General features: G+C 45.3%; 4 protein-coding genes across 4 annotated transcripts; 2 read left to right on the top strand and 2 right to left on the bottom strand.

Annotated features, from left to right (window-relative positions):
- Positions 1-336: 336 nt before the first annotated feature.
- BHQ10_003529 (uncharacterized protein) lies at positions 337-1,527 on the top strand (the record flags this gene model as incomplete). Its single annotated transcript, XM_040875795.1, has 1 exon — positions 337-1,527. The coding sequence occupies one exon, from the start codon at positions 337-339 to the stop codon at positions 1,525-1,527; it is 1,191 nt and encodes a 396-aa protein (XP_040732033.1).
- A 1,637-nt stretch (positions 1,528-3,164) lies between these two features.
- On the top strand, positions 3,165-7,317 carry BHQ10_003528 (uncharacterized protein; the record flags this gene model as incomplete). The annotated part of the gene is made up of 5 exons (XM_040875794.1): positions 3,165-3,428; positions 3,492-3,947; positions 4,017-4,885; positions 6,309-6,622; positions 6,986-7,317. The coding sequence occupies 5 exons, from the start codon at positions 3,165-3,167 to the stop codon at positions 7,315-7,317; spliced, it is 2,235 nt and encodes a 744-aa protein (XP_040732032.1).
- A 1,487-nt stretch (positions 7,318-8,804) lies between these two features.
- BHQ10_003527 (uncharacterized protein) lies at positions 8,805-15,957 on the bottom strand (the record flags this gene model as incomplete). Its single annotated transcript, XM_040875793.1, has 5 exons — positions 8,805-8,913; positions 8,984-9,773; positions 9,839-10,110; positions 13,903-15,867; positions 15,929-15,957. The coding sequence occupies 5 exons, from the start codon at positions 15,955-15,957 to the stop codon at positions 8,805-8,807; spliced, it is 3,165 nt and encodes a 1,054-aa protein (XP_040732031.1).
- Positions 15,958-17,784: 1,827 nt separating this feature from the next.
- BHQ10_003526 (uncharacterized protein) lies at positions 17,785-20,001 on the bottom strand (the record flags this gene model as incomplete). The annotated part of the gene is made up of 6 exons (XM_040875792.1): positions 17,785-18,641; positions 18,700-18,842; positions 18,912-19,229; positions 19,283-19,569; positions 19,634-19,713; positions 19,773-20,001. 6 exons carry the CDS (start codon positions 19,999-20,001, stop codon positions 17,785-17,787), a joined length of 1,914 nt encoding a protein of 637 aa, XP_040732030.1.
- Between the last annotated feature and the right edge of the window lie 434 nt (positions 20,002-20,435).

The following is a 20,435-nucleotide window of genomic DNA, read 5'->3' as shown; positions in this document are numbered from 1 at the left end:
AAATCTTCCGCGAAGGGTTGAAAAATGTAAAGCATCGGCATCTATACGCAAATGAGGGGTAGCTCTTCTCTACTTGCTGTCTTCCTCTTTGGTTGCAACTGAAGAAAATAAGCACCACGATTGTTTGATTTTATCGACAACATGCGGCGAAGCCGTTTCAAGGTTTGCGTCGGTAACACTGAGCACCTCCAGTTCGGATGTGAAAGAACATTTAGTCCTCCGCAACCCCTCCCAGATGTCTTCGCCGAGACTCGAGTATTAAATAAGAATTGACCTGGTCCCACCGATAGTTCTGATTGTATCTCTCCAAGTCACTGCATTGCGACAATTGCAAATATGAACGGAACAACACACACTAACGGCACAAGCACGCATGTGCTGTCTGACGAGTCCATCCCGCCCTCGGAATACCAAGAACGAATAGAGAATGTGCGAAATGGACTTCGATCAGCCGGTCTTGTCGGTCTCATCTCATTTGGAGACTGCTGGCGCGGCGCCAACATCTGCTACTTCACCGAATTTCGACCTTTGGATGGTGTGTCCGATATCGCGAACGCGATCTTCTTTCTCGGCGTAGATGAAAAACAGCCGGTTCTATTCGTATCGAAGCAATGTGTCCACTATGCCACCGAAGTCACCTCCTTTCCGGTCTCCAGCTTCGACGAGATGAAGCCACGACTCGAAGCGTTCGCCGCTCGTGTTCACACGGGCACACTGGGACTGGCGGGCGCGTTTTATTTCCCTGAGGATCTCAGTCGCAGAGTGAGAGAATCAATCGGCAATCTCATTCTGAAGGAGACACAGGTTCTTGCCGAGATCAAGGCAATCAAGAGCAAACGCGAAGTAGCCCTGATTCGCAAGGCATCCGCATTGACCGACATGGCCATGGTGGCTATCCGTGACACTCTGGCAGACGGAAATCCTCACACAGAGCGAGAACTAGCTCTGATCGCCGACCGCGCCATGCTAGCAGGAGGAGCAGAACGCACCGGCTACGACTCGATGGTTCAAGCCGGGCCTCGGTCAGCATTCAACCTGGCCCGTCCAACAGACCGCATCGTGCAACCTGGCGACCTCGTCATGACAGATATCGGCGCCCGTTATCGCGGCTACGTCGCCGACGGCGGAAGAGGCTTCACGTACGGCAACGCAAGCGCCGAAAAGATCGCCATCGTCAAAGCTGCGGCGTCGGCGGTTGAGGCCGGTCTTGCAGCTGCTCGACCGGGCATTACCGCTTCAGATCTCAATAAAGCAATTCAGCAAGCGTTACTTAAGTCTGGATACGAGCAGTATTCCAGCGAAGCACGCGGCCATGGGACAGGCCATGGAACGGGGATGGATCCTGAAGAGGAACAACCGTGGATTGGACCGGGTAACAAAACAATACTCCGCGAGAATATGGTGTTCACATTAAAGGCAACTATTACGGTGCCCGGGGTGGGAGGCCTTCGGACCGAACGCATAGTTCGACTGACTGAGGATGGGTGCGAACCGTTGGATGTGTTTCCAATGGAGTTGTATTGGTAGTAGTTGTGCCCTATTATCGTGCATGGATAGTATCATAGATAAAATATGAGCTACTACGTCGGACGCTTAGATGAGACAGACCGTTGCTATTATCCTCGCGAGATAAGATGCAGCTGAAGTGGAGTACTCGTATTCATGGCAATGATAGATTTCCCTACCCGCTTGCTTAGCATATCACTAATATACTCGCTGTGCTTCCGCGACGTATTTTTCCAGGGCAGATATTGATCTTAGATGCAAGGCCTGACGTGGTTACAAGTATAGGAGGTCTTCCATAGGTATTAGATAGTCCTAGAGATCAGTTATCAACCAAGAAGTCATTTTGCTCTTTTAAATCAACTTACCGTTGTAGGCTCTCGAACCAGCCTTACACCAATCCCTGCTTAAAGTATTGGGACCGAGTTAAACCGACAACTTACAGTCTCCATTGTTAGTTTACGCTAAACCTGCCTTATATTATAATAAGAATTTTTATACTTATCATTAGGCTCGCTATTAAGGGCAGTTGGACTGCTCTTGCTATGATATCCTATGCTTTATGATATAGGACGTAGTTAAACCAACACTTATAATATGATGTTCCATTTATTGAGAGCTTTCAGTAGCATAAAATTGCAATATCAAAAGAGTGATGACTATACAGTGCAGGGTGAGTGAGGGTTTGCTGCTTTGATGACTGGTAATTTACCTAGTACAGAGCGGCCAGCGTACAATTCTCCATTGAGAATATATGTCTATTAAAAGCGCCAGCTAATTCATGGATGAATGCCAATTGGCGCAAGAGCATACGTGAGACTTTACATGCGAGTCAAATTGGCAGCTGKCTGTCGTGTGTACTTAACAGCCTACAACTGGATATGTATTGATATATATGTCTCCCTCTTTTGCCCAGATGTTCTAGGGTCTCTCGAAGATACCTAAGTACTCTGGTCGCAAAGCCACGACTGTCCAAGTCAGACAAAAACAGATCATTTGTCAGGAGAAAGAGCCCATGGGATCTTGGAACGTTACAATCTTTGGGACGATCTCTGACTGTACGTGATGTACATTTGATGTTTGCTACTTTCGTTGAGGAGTGTCCTTGTTGTGGACGCGACAGGGAACAAAGAAAAAATGTCGGTTAAAACCGTTAGTTTTCCTGAAAAAAAAAAAAGAAAAATCAGGTGACCTATGAGTCGATGGAGAAAGGAGACTTTTTTTATCTTCTGCATTCTAATCTTCTCGTCGTTCTTTTCCGCTGATACTGAGTATTATCGTTCTACGCACGTATTGACTTCGCAATTCCAACTCCTCGAGAGGGCTGCTTTGGTGAAAACGATGCATACAGACCTAGCAACCAACAATAGTTATCATTTTTTTGGTGACTTATGGTTGGAGAATCCAGAAGAACACCTCAGAGCGGAGGAATTGGAGAGGCTCAAAATTCTGGAGCCTCTCATTCGTCAATTAGAATTTCGACGTGAAGATGGTAATCCTCCTTCCTGTTTTCAAGAGCTCACTGCTTAGAGTCCACACTTATAGGGGCCCATTTTGACTTGCAGGAGGAGTTCAGAAGTTTCGTGGACAAAGAAGTCGCCATATGGAGAGGACTGGGAGTGGAGAGATCCCCAAAGTTCTTACTTCATCCTAGTGGTGATATGGACTCTACAGTTGCATGTCACTTGCATAACCCGACCTTCTATGTCAAGGACCCTGACTCGCAGGAAACGGATAATGACTCAAATCCTTCGATACGACAACTGCACCAAGCAGGTTTTTCCTCGAAGAATTGTCTCCTTTTTGACGATATCTGTCGACGAGACCGGACCGAAGATGTCGAAGCGTTTTACAATGAGAACCTGATCCGTACACACCGAGAGTTCACGTTTTCAGTGCGAAAAGCTATGAGCGCAAAAGTGGAGGTATGCTTTGGCAAAAGAGTTTCTGAAAGGATGAAGGCATACTTGAATCTCGTTTCTCTTAAGCTATGGGGCGAGTACAAAGGAGTGGAGCTTTTCCTAGAGATAGAGAAAAGCGCCGCCGTAAGATTGGTTCTGTTCGTTTACCATCCGCAATTCTTTTTTTATCATGGACAGACCTCAGAAAGTGCTCTCCGATTCAGAAAAAAATTTGGTAGAAGACAGGATCTGCATCTGTCTGTTGCAGGCAAGTTAGGTGGGATCCAGATAACGCCAAATTTCTACGAAAGCAGGCATATACCTCATCACTACGGGCAATTCGACAATGCCAGTAATCATCTGGTCAAGCGGCTGGAGAAAGAAGCAGACTATCAGCTTCGCGTGGCATTTCCGGAGCAACACAAGAAGATTGAGGCAGGCATTAAGTCCCTCGTCGAGAAAGTCAAGATCGATAGGCCAATAACCGCTGTGCCAGCTTCCGGATTGACTACGTATCAATTGCTTTCGGGGGACAATCAAGAGGTGAGATGATAAGACTTACATAGTTATCATGTTTTGGGTGGCACTTACAGCTAGCTAACGGCAAACTAGTATCTGCGGCGGGAGAGGATGTTCAAACATATGACAGCGAGCCTCATCAGTGCGATTCAGCAGAGCTTCGATGGAATCCTTTCTTTACGAACTACCGCCGACGAAAAGTGCTTGCCATCACTATTGTCTGACTGGATTGAGGTCGATGAGATCGATCAGATACCCCGAAATCTGCTTTTGTGGATTCAGAGTCAAGATGGTTTAAAAATTGACCGAAATCCCATCTCCTCGACAGATGACTTACTTCTCGCATATCAGCTGTTGTCGCCACTCAAGCAAGAATCTAGACAGCTGAGTCTGATCGAGATGTCCATCAAGGTGGCGACATGGTACCTCTCGAAGGCAAAGAAACACAGATGGAACAGCGTTCAAAGTCTCATCTTCCCAGCTGTCTCACCATATAATATTATGCGCCGAAAGTGTTTCAGGTGTGGGGAGCGAGTCCTAGACGACCCTTTGGCTTGTTTCGCCGTTGCAGATGCCACAAAATATGTTACTTGGTATCGCAGTGGGGGCTGCGGCCGTCCAGAATGTCAAGTCCTTGGAAATGCCGAACTCGTCCCGGCGAGTGCTTTCCAGGAATATCGGATGGCAAGACAAGAAACGTTGCAGTGTCTGAGATCGGCTGATTGGAAAGACTATCTGTTGATTAGTCCGCTGGAGACATTAGGCTATCTTCCACAAACTGTCGAAACTTGCTGCTCTAAATGTCAGGAGAGGTGGCTCGACATGCGGCCGCGTTGGACGACTGAGAAGTCCAGCCGATATGTGAAACGAGTGCGAAAATGCACAAAGTGCAGCGAACAGTCTTCTTTTGCCCCGAAGGATCCCACTGTCACAAGCATGGCACAGAGTTACTGCTCGAAGAGGTGGGGGCAATTAAAGAAAGCTGGAGTAGATCCAGCCGCCTATCAATACAGACTAGAACTTCTGTGGTCAGAGGCTCCGAAAAAGACAAAGAGTGGACCATACAATGCCATACCAAGTGATTGTGMCCAGCCACAAAAACGCAGGAGGATATTCAATTCGAAAAGTAGGGCCAACCGTGACCGGAAGGAGAATGGGGCAGGTAGTTAACATTGTACTTAAAGGGACCAATACAGAAAATTCTCGAGACTGATTCAAAATTTATCCTTGCAAAAATTCATAGCGTTTTCTCAAAGCCGTAGGGGATTTGATAAGAGTGATATCTGGCATTTTACTACAATTTCATTTTGAATAGATTTCTTTCGTATTTGAAATATTGGCAAAATAAAGTTAGAATTCATTCTGGAATGCGATACGGCGATGAGCTGATGAAGATTTCGTTTGTGCGGTACAGGTACTATAGAGACTGGGAAGATGCATAGCTAGGGTAAATATGTTCAATGTGCAGTAGTCACACTGTAGACTGCCCAGGTATGGTAAGAATATTATTTCCTTGAGAGCCCTGATCGATGGGCAACGTTCTTCATACTGACTTTTTTCCTGATCGCGACAATCTTGTATCTTTTCCCAATCCTGCCTGAAATCAAATTCTAGAGATACTTATCCATAATAGAATATACTATATGATAATACGAAGCTAGATCCTATAATATTCCATTGCTATAGCCTAAGCCTAATATATGTGTTATTCAACTAGAATACAAAAAGTGAGAAGAGAAAACAGGAGTAAGTGCGTGATCGATCAGCAGTGTAGGCAAATGGACGAGATACGGGTTGCATAGATTCCCACCTTCTAGTGTCGGTTGTGGTTTCAGGCTACTAACCTAGAGCGACAGTTCTCGAATGCCCACGACTGGTGGAACAGGAGTATTTATTAATTCGCACTCAATGGTTGAAACGTAGCTAAACCAACACTTTCCAATGAAGCCGTCAAATGAGAAACGATCCATCGGAGACTTATTTTAGCCCTCAATGATAGATTACAAATCACCAATGATGTCAATCCAACATGTCAAATTCCGCTTTCTGTAAAAACAACTCACCACAATGTCTATAAAAGCCCAGGTTTGAAACCTCATGTATGAGACAGAACGAGAAAAGAATAGATACGAATTCGCTAGTCCATATATCTTTATCCTCTTTGCCTCAAGGTCTCAACAACATGCCATCCACTCAGTCGCAACAAACCATAGTCGTCGTTGGCGCCACGGGAATCCAAGGCTCTGGCATCGTTCGGGCATTACTGAGCGACGAATATGGTGGTCTTTGATTTGTCCGAGCGCTTACCCAAGATCCCAACTCAGAAAAAGCACAGAAGCTTTTGTCCCAATACCAAACTACTGACAAGCGTCTGAACTTGGTCAGCGGCAATGTTTATGATAAAACAAGCTTACGGGCCGCCTTTGAGGGTGCACACGGCGTCTTCGCCATGACCAGTGAACGGCACCCTGGTAAACGTATTACCGAGGAGGAAGAGATGAAACACGAGATCGATGCAGGGCGTAACATCATTTTCGCTGCAAAGGAGTGCGGTATCAAGCATTTCGTGTTTAGCAGCTTACCTGATACTATCAAAGCCAGCAACGGCCAGTTTAAACGGATCTATCACATGAACAACAAGCATTCTATCGAGCAATTAGCAAGAAAGGAGCTTGATGGCTTTACCGCCTTGATTCCTGGTGAGTACGCCGTAGTGGAGGTCTCTACAATTTGGAAAATATTCATAGGGTTAATGACGTGTTCGTCATTTAAAGGGTTTTTTTATAATAATTTGGCCTGGTCACAGTATTGCCGGGTTCGTGGTTTGTGTCCCTCTCTTATTCTCCAAGTTTCATCGACACCATGATTGATGAATTCGTTCCCCAGAAGATGGTGTGGTACAATTCTGTATGCCCCTACCCGGGAATAAATTGGTCCAATGGACAGATCCTGCACACGACTTAGGAGCCTTTTCCGCAAGTAAGAGCTCACCACCACATTCAACAGCTGTATTCCCCTGGCAAGCCTGGGCTGACAATTACTTGAAGAGATATTTGGTTTAGGTGTTGAAAATACAAAAGGGAAAACTTATCTCGCTTTGGGTCCTGGGATCTCTCCCGAAGGCATGGCCGAAGTTTTCACGCGCGTGACTGGAATTCCGGCTGTTCATTCTCCGATCTCGTTTGAGGAGTTTGGTAATTTGAGCTCTGCGCTCGTTGGCCCGGCATTCAAGGAAGATGCCATTGAAATGATGCAATGGGCTGCTATAGCTCCAGATGACAAGATCTGCTATGGCGCCCTTGAGCCTGAGGCTGAAAAGTCTAGCGAGGAGCTAGCTCTTACTGCTAGCTCTTTTGAAGACTGGCTGAGGCGTAGTCGATGGACTGGTCCTTAGGTGTACTTTTCTCAGATATAGAGCTCTGAACTAGTTATTTCAATTAACCTGGGGATTAGAAAAGGCTTAATGACCGCCTCGAATCGATCAAGGGATTGTTTATCTTGTTTTCAGGCTCATGTGGTAGGCCCCTGCGTCATCAGGTAATCGCGGTGTGTATGAGGTTTCGCACTGTAACTAGTATTTACCCTGCACCCCAACGTCCTTTTGGTAAAAGAATCAATCCGACAAAATCTTAGGATTTGTCAGATTGCCGGGTTTACTCCGGCTAACCCTGAATGTATGTTACAAGTATAAGAAAAGCAGAAGTGACTCGCAAGATTGTATGTATTCCGTCTGTTTTCCGAGTATATCAGGTTCCAAAGCCGGGTTTTTATCTAGACCTTCAGGTGGGATGATTGATAAGTTATCATGAAGGTAAATATTGGGCTGAAATCTGGAGACCCAAATATCCTCCATATATGCCCTAAAGTAGGCTATAGCGATTGATGCAGTCGATCTCTCTGTCTTTTTGGGATATCCGGAGTATGGCATGAGATAGAATTAAGAGCGGGAATAAGAGGCTTGTCCGAGCGTGGCCTGTGCTCTGAACTCTAAAGTAATGATATTATGATTGTGTGAATTTAAATATGTTTTACTGGTTGTGTAGGATCAACTGATGCATTCATTGACTTGGCGTTGGGGGTTACATGTGGTTAGGGCTTCGTGCTCCTGCGAACTGTTAACCCCTTTATCTCCAGCGACGGACTTAGTGATTTAGCTTCAAGCGGTACGTTCGTATGGCAGGGTAGCAGAGATCAAGGAAATAAAACAGATTGCAGAGAAATGAGATTGTGTCGGGTAGGAGTACGGAGATTGGTAAGGATAACTACTCCTTACCAGAGAAGTATTCGCAATTCGGCATTTTTATGATTCATCTTGCGAATATTATCAAAGCTCCCCACAAGTAAACAACTTAGATTGGAATAACGACCTTGGTCATAAATCGTCGCTTTGTGGGATTATCAGACCTATCATATCATTTTTCGTTGTCATGTACTGTGAGTGTATGACAGCAACAGAACATAGGAATAGGACAATATGTCGACAGAGAACGAACAGAATAGGAAAACACCAGATTCTTTCCGGCTTCATTACAAGTCCATATCGAGAATATTTCATTAAACATAGATTGCCAAAGTTACTGATGTCATTTGTATGAGATTCTGAGTATATAAGTGATCAAGATTACCAGATACTTATGTGTTGGAGGTGTGCACGAATAGACTTAGTTCCATAGGCATATTGCTTAGTGCTAAGTCTTAGTAATTTGCTCTTTCTAGTCAGAATCTGCCAACGATCTGACACCATCGTAATATTACATGCTAGGTAAAGCCCCAAGCTAGGGAATCCTTTCTGGGTAAATGTGACTATTGGTAGGGGATTGTCGTTTCCCTTTACCTATTGGTTGTGGCGTTCTGATTCTGACAAGATTGCAGAATGAGTTATCAAAACTGCGGAATCATGCGCAGACCAACAAGAGACTCCAAAGCTTCTATGATTGACTCATTTGTGTCAACAAATCCAAAATAACCAAGCTTCCTTAGTTTGGTTACGCTGCTCCGGAAAAACGTCAGAGAATGAGACATAAAATGAAAGGGCCTGGTCTGGGAAGTGCGCTACTCACCTGTACACAGCAGGATAGGGAATCAAAAGAAGCACATCAATAAATCCAAAAATTCGATCAGGGTCTCTTAGTTCCTTGTCTCGTAGGTCACTGTCTTTCGCAATCTTCCTCCAAGCCTCTGCAACCTCAGGTTGCTTCGCCCATTCAGTTAAGGTGAATTTGACCTGAGCCTTGCTTGGCGGCCCGTATCCACGGGGCGGAGGGTCATAAGACGCAAATGGTACGTCGTGGTACTGCGCACTGGCAGTCTCACTCAAGTCCGGCCCAGTCCAGGGTAATCCGAACCGATCGGCGAGCTGGGGCCAGAATCTTTCCCAGGTAAACGGAGCGCCATCAATTGCGTTGAAGCTCTGATTCTCAGCCTTTCCAGTCAAAACTGCCCACTCAGCCAGGTAGCAGTTTGTTGCAGCACTGGACAGATTTTGCACGTTCGTCCAGGATGTAAACCCGGCTGGAAACTCCAGAGGCTTCTTTAGGTATTTCTGGACAGTAGCATAGATTCCCAATGCAAAGCAAAGATCCATGGATGCATCAGTGACTGCTCCCGGAATGAAGGCAGGACGAGTTGTGTTCCATCCAATATTGTGTTTTTGCGCAAAATCCTTCAAATAATCTTCTTGAACATAGTAGAAGTTTTGTTCTAAAAGTACTCGTGGGTCTGATTCTTCTAAAGGAAGCTTTGCAGGGCCTAGATGGAGGCCATAGTACTTTGCACCCAATTGTAAAAGGATGCGCTTCGGAATCGAATTGTTCAACGCTTGGGCTTCCAAGAAATTCACCAGCAGTTGTTCTGTTGAACGAATGTTAAATAAAGCTGTTTGCAGACGACTATGGACTTTGCAAATAGAAACTTACTGTTGACACGAACGAGTTCCTCTACAGCGCTCCAGATACTTCCGCCCTCTTTTGGTGGCGGCTGAATGTATGCAAAGAAGAAAATATAGTCAGCTTTCACCTCGTGCAGTCTAAGCTGCTCGGCAATCTTCTCGGGAGAATCCAAGAAGTCCACAGAAATATGCTTGACGTGCGCTGGCCAATTCTTAGTCGGAGGTCTCCGGGAGAGAGCATAAATAGTTGTCCAGCGTTCGGGTGACTCGCATAGAACTTGAAGCTGCGACCATAAGAGTCTGAAATTAACAATAGCGCAATAGTTTGGGGACTTATTGGAACGGCTCACCATATAGTCACCAGATATGCCATTAGCACCAGCTACGATGGCAGTGAGGCCCTTTAGCTCCGCTGGGAATACTGGGAGGCCATGATAGATGGACTTAGATTGAATGGTAAGAGACATGCTTAGAGAGCCCGTAATAGCCGGATATACTCAATTGAAATTGATTTAATTTTTCACGGCTACAAAAAAAGTATCGTCCATGGGCGGACATGTTTCCCATAAATATTTCCATGGATGTAGAGGAAGAAAGGCCCTCGACATCAAGTATAACGTCAATTGATAGTCTTCAAGCTACTACATCGGGGAAATTTTGGGCTACTGGACCCTCCAATAAATCCGATTGGCCGCGAGTATCCACCGGAGTCAAGGAACTTTAATGATACATAGTTTGATAATCTTATGATCGAAAAACGCGGGGGTGACTATACAAGAGTGTGGGGTAGTGACTGGAAGTCTGTGCTCTCTTGTCTCTACGAAGTCATGCTTTGCCTTTTAGTTTCGCCTTCTGCATTTCACGGGGCGGCCAAACTCTGTGATCCCTCCGGTTCACGCAGGAATCGTCCCTGGATTTCATATCCGTCACAGTCTCAGGGCTCTGATTGCCCATTCCAATCGACAGTTCTCGTCACAGTAGCCCTCAACTCGCCCGAGCCGCCTGGCGTCTTGTTGGCCGCATCCCACAGAGTGGCCTCGCCCCATACATTTATCACAAGTCTCAAGGGCTAGACTTCCTATCTGCGCGTATTTGTCTGCTCTCAATAGAGCCGAGGTGTTTTTCGGCAACATCCCAAAGTTCAGATATGTCGATGCGTCTTTGAAAGCAATAAGGAGGTTTCTTTGTATGTCAACGTTACAGTCATCTTCATCATAAAACCTTTTGGATAACTTGAAATCAAGACTTTACGATGATTTTATTGCAGCGAATTGTTTCTTTGCCTTGTAACGGTGCATAGATATCAAGATCAAATGTATGGCTAGCATAGAAAGGTAAAAGAACGTGAGCTTAAGACCAGAGAACAGATACAGTGGAGTAAGCCCGTGGTTATGCGTGAGTAAGAATTGCTCCCAGGCGTGCCTCCTGACGCACGTCTACAGCCTTATAGACGGTGTATAGATGGGCAAGACGTCTTTATAATAGCATTACTGTAGTCAAGGTGACTAAAGTGATGGCAAATATGCCGCAGCGCACAAGCTGTAGCTGTAACAAGTATACGCAGTTCTGATAAAGCTAATTGTGAGCTCAATACAAAGCTGGATACAAGTTAGTCTCGTCAGTTGAACTCGGAATTTCATTCAAGCAGGTCAAATCACAAAAGATAAAGCCAAAATTGATTTTTCCTTTTCTTCTGATTCAATTTCTGGGACTGCTTTCGCCTTTATGAATAAGCTGCTGGCCAATTCTGATCTACATAGGTCTATATCATTGATGTGACGAAACCAATCTCATGTATTCGGACTAACTAGCACGACATACAGAAGTGTGTGTCTACCGAGAATATCAAGCATGGAGAGAGCAAGCAGAAGAAAAACAGATATCCGTAATCACGGGTGAAGATATATGCTCTTTGTGCGAGGCCTAAGCCATTTCAGGCACTGCTGAGATTATTCTCCGCATCGTCAGGGGCTTATCTCCTCTAGGTGTATGCAACTGTCACATTCAAGTCAAAGTAGTCGTGCCTTTAACCAAACTTTCAATGCCCTAACTTGTTCAGTCTCATGTGTATCACCAAACAGTGGCCAGATGATAGGGGCAATATGACATTCCTTTTCTCCAATTATAAAAGTGGTTTCCGCATTTGATTTCTTAGAATTCGTAAGTCTCCTTTCGTGTTGACAATCAAGGACTTCCTCGTACCTGAAAATTAGAGACCCAAGCTTTAATTGGATCCACAAGAATTTCGTCTTCTCCAGCGAGGACTAGTGTGTGTTGAACTTTTGCTTTCTCCCACCATTCTTCCGGGGCACGAACCGCTTCGATGTAATAATTTGTTGGGTTCACATCAAGATAAATCCTAGACCACAGCGCTGTAGCATCAGTTGCTTCAATGTCCTTGTGCTTATTGCGCCGCACGCTTGGCCAATTATGATCAAAGGAAATCCAAGGTGAGATAAGGGCAATTGCTTTGAGGGGTTCTTGTACTGTCAATCTAGGCACACCTGTGGCCGGATGCGTCATATGAGACAAGATTGCCAAACAGAGGTTTGCGCCTGCGGAGTCACCTGCAAGTATGACTTCTGATGGATGTCGCCCGAGATCGTGTATAATGTATTTCAAGGTTTCCACAGCTTCACAAAATTGTGTCGGATAAGTGGCGTGAGGCGTCAATGTGTAGGTGGAATAAAACCAAGCAAGTTCGATCCCATTTTGTTCCAGACTTCTCTGTAGTTCCAAACAAAGATCTATATGTGGTTTTGTTCCGTCCATCGCAAACCCTCCTCCTATCGAAATTCGTTAGAATATAGGTATTTTCAATCACATATCAATACTACTTACCATGGAAAAATATCCCAACGTATTTAGCACGTGGGCTTCCGATCCAAAAACCCTTCACCCCCTGGTCGGTTGAAACAAAATTTGGCTCAAGCTGGCTGCTTTTACAGTGCTTCAGGTATAATTGATCTGAAGACTCAAAAAGATACCTAGTAAATATCAGCCTCAATGACTTGACGGCGTTATCTTTCAGGAATAAATATACTGCAGCTGAAGGGGGGTAAATCTGGTCATTAGCTGCTTGAATCAGTCACTCTTTCCGCATTTTGGTCAAATTTTAGGTATTCCTGACCTTCTTAACCGCTCCTTGTATAATGTGGTGATAATAGGTATCTGCGCCAGATTTACCACGAAAAGCGCCCGAAATCGTAGAATAAACGACCGCCAAAGCTAGGTACCATCGTCAACTAAAGATAGATGCAGATTTACCCCCCAGATTTCCTCCTGACGGGGATTCCATACCCATGGAGCAGATACCAAGCACCGCATCCAACTTTTGCAATAGCGTCAAGCTGTTCCTCGGTTGACGGGAGGCCATATTTGCTGGACACTGTCAGTTTTGGTATCGTCGACTATGTGGAAAAGAGCAATACTTGTGCTTTTAATCCATCGAGCTATTCGCCGTTTATGAAAGTGGCGTCTTCCATTTTTTCGAGAGGTGTATATCCGTTATAGCTGAGGATTAGATTAGGTAAGGTTACTTCAAACGTGAAATCATCATCCGCCGGAGCGAACCCGCCGGAACGAAAACTTTGGCTGAGCAAACCATCAGAAAGGTAGTTTGAAATCTGCGGGGTTATCGTTCGCTCCCACTCCAGGTTCCGTACAATCTAGTCCTGGTTCAGTAGTATGTCAAGTGACTTGCTCATTCGATTCCCACTACTTAGTTTTCTCTATGTGCCAATTTCTTTGACCAAGCGTACAGACCTTATACTGAGTCTGATGATGATCCCTCTTATCATCTATCATCAATTCATCGGCCAGTCGCAACTTTAGCGCCTCAATATCCCATCTCGATTGCTTCCAGAAACCAACAATGGTTATTATTTCTTATTAATTCTAAACTGAACTGTATATGTTAATATATCACTAGAATAACCATCCTTAATCTTGCCAATTCCACTATATAACGAAGATCTCGGCAACCGAAACCGTGAATTTATGAATTATCGCCTTTCACGACCGCCAAAACGAATCATGAGAAGATAGTGTCAGCTATAGAAAGACTGCAGACTACCAAATATATCATCTAACTGTTCAGAACTTAGAGCCGAATGAGGGTCCAGTGGCAACAGCGCACTCGGTAACATGCTCTGATCTGTTAGCTCATTCCTTGCTGCTCCTGTGTTAAGTGTATGGTGGTAAGATTGAAGTAGCTCCGGTATATCCATGCTAAACTCTCGGTGAACGAGCCCGTGATCCTGTTGATATATTGTAGTGTTGGCCTGCGAAACTTCTTTTGAACCTTCCAGAGGGCCGACTCGAGGGTCCTTGGTTGCCGACATCTCAGATTCTAAGAGCGGCTCCGCCTCATCCCAATCATACCCAGTCATCGAGTTATCCAAAGCTGCTAGTGTTTCTCGCTGGACGGATTTTTTCAATAGCTCTGTAAGTAACTTGTCAGTTTGTCTTGCAATGCGGTTATGCTGGGCCATGGCTCGGCTAGCACGTATAATCCTCACAACACCAGCTTTTGCTTCCTGGGCATTATTGGTGAATGGCTGACTGGTAGGAATGATGCACAAAATCACACCTGCCACGAAGAGGTAGTGAAAGACTATAGAAACCACAAAATGCTTCTCAAACCTGTGAACGGGAAAGGATGATAGACGAAGAGCTGCACAGATAACAGCATCCAATGATTTTTGCATCGAATCAATCACAGACCCGGAGAAACGTATTGGCTTCACTTGACATTTTAGTAGAGGCCTATGGGTGAGGATGACGGCACCATCATATAGCAATTGCAGCATGGCGGCTTGGAGAAGAATTATTTCCGCATGCTCTTGGGTATCTGCAGGCCTATCCTGCAGCAAGTAGTCCAGCCGCGCCCATCGGTCTTCCAAGCTCCAATCCTCAAAATTGTACAGAGATGGAAGTTCTTGACGCCACTGAGCTAGAGAAGCCTCTGTGTCTTTTATCGCCTGTGAAATTGCTATAAAATCATCATTTGTGTTCGGCTGACTTGGGCGGAGAAGCCGGAAGCGATTCAAGACTTGTCGGATAATATAATAAAGCCTGAATTTCATCTGATGGAATGTCACTTTCGAGGTAATATTGCTGCATTCACTAAACCCCAGTAGGTCTAGTATCGCAGGAGGGATGGTCAGATCATCGGTGTGCTCAAGCTCATGTAGATCTGCAAATGCTGCATCGACGGAGGCCGGTCTTCCGTAGATCATTGTAACGAAACTGTCACCAACCGTAATATGGTTCCAACATCGGTAGCGGATTTGGGCCGCATTCCGGTCTTGACTAGCCGGAGCTTTGGTATGCAACGCGAGAGCGTAAGCTGCTCTTACAGCCATTCCTGATGTGCTCCAAGCCAGACCTGGCGAACTGTGGAACATGTGGAAACAAGAGAGCAGAATGCAGACCTGTATCGCCTCAATGCGCGGGTTGGCTAGGAGGTCCATCAGATGAAAACGCACCTCACTAACCAAGTCTAGTAGTAATTGGCGATGGTTGATGTGATGAATGCGAAAAGTGTTGTGTCCATGCCAAGTACTATCCTGCAAAACTGATTGGAGGCCTAGGGCCGCAACAATTAGAACAGTGACTACATCGGGTAGATCCCTCCGCTGCCAACTCGGTTGACAGTACACCCTGTAAGTCTTGTTCCAGAACGAGGGTTCGTGGAAAAGAAGGATGTACCAGTGGAAGCGGTGGAAGTATGCCTCGATCAAGAGAGGTATAATCGGCTCAGGTGGCAATTCCAGATCTTTCAAGCGCCAAGGAGTACTACTGTCCAAAGTCATAGATTCTATATCACCAGGGATTGAGCCACGAGTCAGAGAACGACCGATGTCTTCTTCTTCCTCACCAAATACACTGCGGGCAAATTCCAAGCTGGACATGTTGACCCCAAAGTGCTGGTTCTCTGTTGGTGCCATCCCGTTGTCCTGTACCGGACTGAGAGTTGTCCCGACTAGGATCTGTCTTTTATGGCCATCGTACGTAGGCTGATGTGGGATAACATCGGTGATAGATCGCAGAGGCCTTGTAGCACGGTTGCTTAGTCCTTCATAATTCGTACGATTTCGGCGCCTTGTAGTCCTACCTTGAAGTAGGGTCCGGCTCGTTTCGCATTCGCTATTGGAATGTACGCAAAGGGTGCATGGCCTATGTTTGTCACACTAGATAGCGTAAGTGACCAGGGCATGCATAGAGGAACCTTTACAATCTCGGCATGATGTACAACATTACCTTCAATTTTTGTCGCCGGCAGCGGTCACAGGCTCGAGACACCCGAGGTCGGGAAGCCATAGGTACTTCTGTCACCAGTTGCAAATGATATAAAGGAGCTATTACAAGACGAATTTCTAAAGGAAAAGGAAACAAGAGTAGCGTGAGTGCGAGATAGAGATAGAGTTAGCGAGACAGTGACGAAAGACGAAAGCAGCAAAAGAAACGACATATTATCAAGCAACTTCTCCGCACCCCACATTAATCTGTTAATAATTTTGTTTTGCGGGGCCGGGCAGCACCAGAAGCTTCGGCAAGTTGACTCCGTACGAATCAGTATTTTACAAACTTACTTCCTCGTACATCCGGTCCGGCGGAGGATATAGCCCGCGCCTACTGTGTGTGCACGGATCAAGATCAACGCTTGATGTCAAGGCGCCACACCAGCACTTTACGTATTTTGCTTATTTCTGGGTGTTTACGCTCTTTATTCGTTGATTAGGATATTGTTATTTGGCGTAACGTAATTAGTAAGCGAGTTGGCTACTTTTATCCAGATCTGCGCTTTATATTGATTTTATACGTGACGGTCGTGCGTCTTGCGTGCCATGCTCAGTCCTTTGTAATGCCATGACGGGGACCCGTGAGCCCTAAGCCCTAAGAGCTATCTGCGACGGGCCATCCCTTTGTCATGCCTTCCCAACTAGGCACCTCCATGAAGGCCTACGTGGTATTAAGAGCCGTAGCGAGCTCTCGCACGGAGCCGTCCTCCTTCTTTTCTTTTTGTATGCTTAGTTTACGTCGATAAAGCTGCCCCAGAGTTTAGGAATGAGGAAGTGTCACAGTTTTTGCTACGATATCCTACGCTTTATGATACGGGACGTAGCTGAGCCAACATCAATACCCTAGACGTTTATAGCTTTAGGGGTTAATTATTAGAATAAGATATTTTTATGCTTATAAGTTTAAAGTAGGCTTGCCATTAAGTGCAGTTGGACTGCCCTTGCTACGATATCCTACGCTTTGTGATACGGAACGTAGCTAAACCAACACTTAGAATATGGTATTCCTTTTATTGAGAGCTTTTAGTAGCATAAGATTGCAATATCAAAAGCGTGATGACTATGCAGTGTAGGGTGAGTCGGGTTTTTCTGCTTTGTTAACCGGTAATTTACCCAGTAGTAAGTACAGAGCGGCCAGCTACAATGTTCGTTGGTTTTCCTGAAAAAAGAAAAATCAGGTGACCTATAAGTCGATGTGGAAAGAAGACTTATGACTTCTGCATTCTCATCTTCTCTTCGCCTTTTTCCGCTGACACTAGGTCTTATCGTTCTACGCACGCATTGACGTCGGATTGAAAGGCATGTTTTGGTGTGCTGAGCATGATTCTTAGATGGAAAATTTGAGTATCTAATTTCTTTTTAATTTGTTTCCTCTGTTCTGATACTTTTAAATCTAGAATACAGTCATATTTATACGCTTCAAAGTTATATCCCTGATCTCTATTTAGAAATGAAGCTTGAATATATAGGATTCCAAATGCGGAAGGTCGGTCCATTCATACAGCTGAAACCCACGGCAGGTCATACGGGCAATTGATGGGGATCAAGGTAGTACATGAGCACAACTTCTGTAGATTGCTCCGAATGAATAGGATAATGAAGATCTTCGATATTAATACTATGATGTAGGAGAATTTGAATATGTAAAAAATGGATTGTAAGTGTCCCACTAATGCATTCCCATTTCGCTGCCATTCAGATACATCACAAGAGCTCTAACGGCTTTGACTAGATCTTCCCTCGTGGAACACGACGCAAACACAAAACGGTCAGGGCGGAGGATTGTGTATTTGTGTCCTTTCAACTCTTTCCTCATTCGATAAGGATCAAAGTATTTTGGTTCTGGCCGTCCCTTGCACAGCTCGGATTTGGCGAACTCTTCGCCAGTGGCGATGCTGTATGTTGGGTAACAGGGTTCGTTTTTGGCGTAGGATGTTAATGTTTGGGGGTCGGCCTCGGTTATGCATGTAATGTCACTTTCGTAAATATGGCCCTGAGATATTGTCTCGATGTCAAAGGCATCTTTGCCCGCGAGAATCATGTCATTGGGGGCTTTTAGATAGACAAGAAGCTGGAATAACCCTTTCTTTCCTTTGAAGATCACGTCGTCGGTAAAATATACATTGTTGTCCGAATTAAGTGATTTGCAATAAACCTGCGGCACACACAACCCTCCATTCAAGGACGGTATAAATGGCATTCCATTGGAGTACTGATATCGGAATAGTCCCTCGTGACGCTGGCCCAGACGCAGCTTGTCACGCCACGATGGAATCAGTTGCATGAACCACAGTGACCAGTTGCGGATGAATATCTTGATTGGATTACTTTCAGTCACGAATTCGCCGTTTGTGATCGTGGAAGCCAGTGACTTTTCAAGTTGTTGTTTACGCTCGAGGTACCATGCTGTAAAGAACTTTTCGTGAGGTAGTGTTAAGCCTTGAGTCGATGCTTTACAGAGCACGGCCAAGCGCCAGGCGAGGGAAGAAGCGTCGCGGAATCCAGAAGCGATTCCCTGTCCGCCAACTAGTATCACCATCGTTAGCAGAGACCTTCATGAGATTGATTTGATGCGATTACTCACAAGGTGGAAATACATGGGCGGCGTCCCCGCAGAGAACCACCCGACCTTCGGACCATCTATTGCAACTCCTTGCCGAGAACATAAATGGCCTCGATCGCAAGACGTTGATGCAATCCTCTGGATACTGCACATCACTTGGAAGACTGTCGATCATCTGGTAAGCAACAAGCAAAAGATACATTGACCGCCAGATAATAGAAAAGTCTACGTACCCATAACGACTACCAGGATGCGTGATGTAAGGGAAAATGATCTTTCTCATCATGTGCGGTTTCGCCATCTCCGTTCCATCCTCATCCTTGAGAACGACAAATTCGAATCGCCAAAGTCGATCGGCTAAAGGTCCAAATCGTCCACAAACAGCAGGTCGTTTTGGGTTACACAGAAATCGGAAGTGTACCGGAAAGAAAAGATCATATACTTGCTCTGGAGTGTATCCTAGGGACCATAAGGGGAAGTCCGGATGGGACTCTTTGTTGGGAATCGAAATGTGCCAGTTGAGAGCAACCCAGGTTTCTTCGTAAAAAGAGCTATTGGAAGAATCTGTTAGTAAGATACAGCTTTTAATCATTAATGAACATACTTGTGCGCCCGCTCCATCTGAATACCCTTAGGCTCAAGATATCTCTTGCGAGTGTACCCCGTCTTACCATCTGCACCGACGAAAAATTTTGATCGTATATGATGAGTCTTGCCTTCTGCATCGGTATATTCGCAATACGTCCATTCTTCAGATTCGGATAGGTGGGTCACGCTACACCCAGATCGCAGCGCACACAGTCCATTCGCTGCCATTTTGTCACGAAGGTATCTTTCCAAGACTGGCTGCTTGTGACAGATGAATCCAACGTGACCTGTGCCACCCTCCGTCTATTCATACCGAGAGTTATACAGTGTTCATGTGACTGTGTTCATGGAAGAAGTGTATCCTTACGGTACCGTAGTCCATCTCCAAAAATGCCTTCCTGCTTAAATCCGGTTTTGTGCCATCCACGAATTTGAATATGTTCATGCCTTCCGTTTTGTGACTCGGTCAATACCTTTCCATCATATGATAATAGCAATATACTCACATGTTCCAATTTCCGTGTAGATGCCATCATAGATTCCCAATCCTTGCAAAAACCGAATTCCATCTTCATCTAGGGCAATGCCTCGCGGATCTGTAGTGATATCGGCCTCTTTCTCCAGCACGACGTTTTTGATGGACATTTGACCGAGATAAGCAGATAGCATGGCACCAGTTGGGCCACATCCGCAGATTACTACATCCGTGGTTTCGTATTCATCTGACTCTGTCATGATGAAAGTGTAGTGAAACTGAACAGAGACACAGGAATGTCGAAATGATGTCTGGATTTATTCCTTTGTCTGTCGCAAATGAAAAACAACAATTTTCTAGAGGTCATGGTCATGCTGAATAATATGTGAACACAAAGCGGCACTAGAAAGGGGGAAATATGTAGTGACCAGTCAATCACTGACGAGAATAATGCTGTCTGTTCCAGATACGGGGCCGAGAATCAGTCGACGTATCAATTTCGTGTTGAGCGGGGAAGTAAAACCCCGTAACACAGAGTCGTAGCTCCATTTGCAATTCTTAGCTGTTCATACATGCTGTACAGGTCCGTGTGGTCGAGCTGATGTTGACGTCCCGCAGGAATGCGGGACATCTTGTATACCGTAAATCCGACGAAGATCAAATCGTCCCGGAACACCCCCGCAAAATATCCCAT

The sequence above is a fragment of the Talaromyces amestolkiae genome (assembly GCF_001896365.1).
Source record: "Talaromyces amestolkiae strain CIB chromosome Unknown scaffold5.1, whole genome shotgun sequence".
Classification (NCBI taxonomy): domain Eukaryota; kingdom Fungi; phylum Ascomycota; class Eurotiomycetes; order Eurotiales; family Trichocomaceae; genus Talaromyces; species Talaromyces amestolkiae.
The sequence above is the reverse complement of the archived record's forward strand: the minus strand, read 5'-3'. Positions and strand labels throughout refer to the sequence as shown.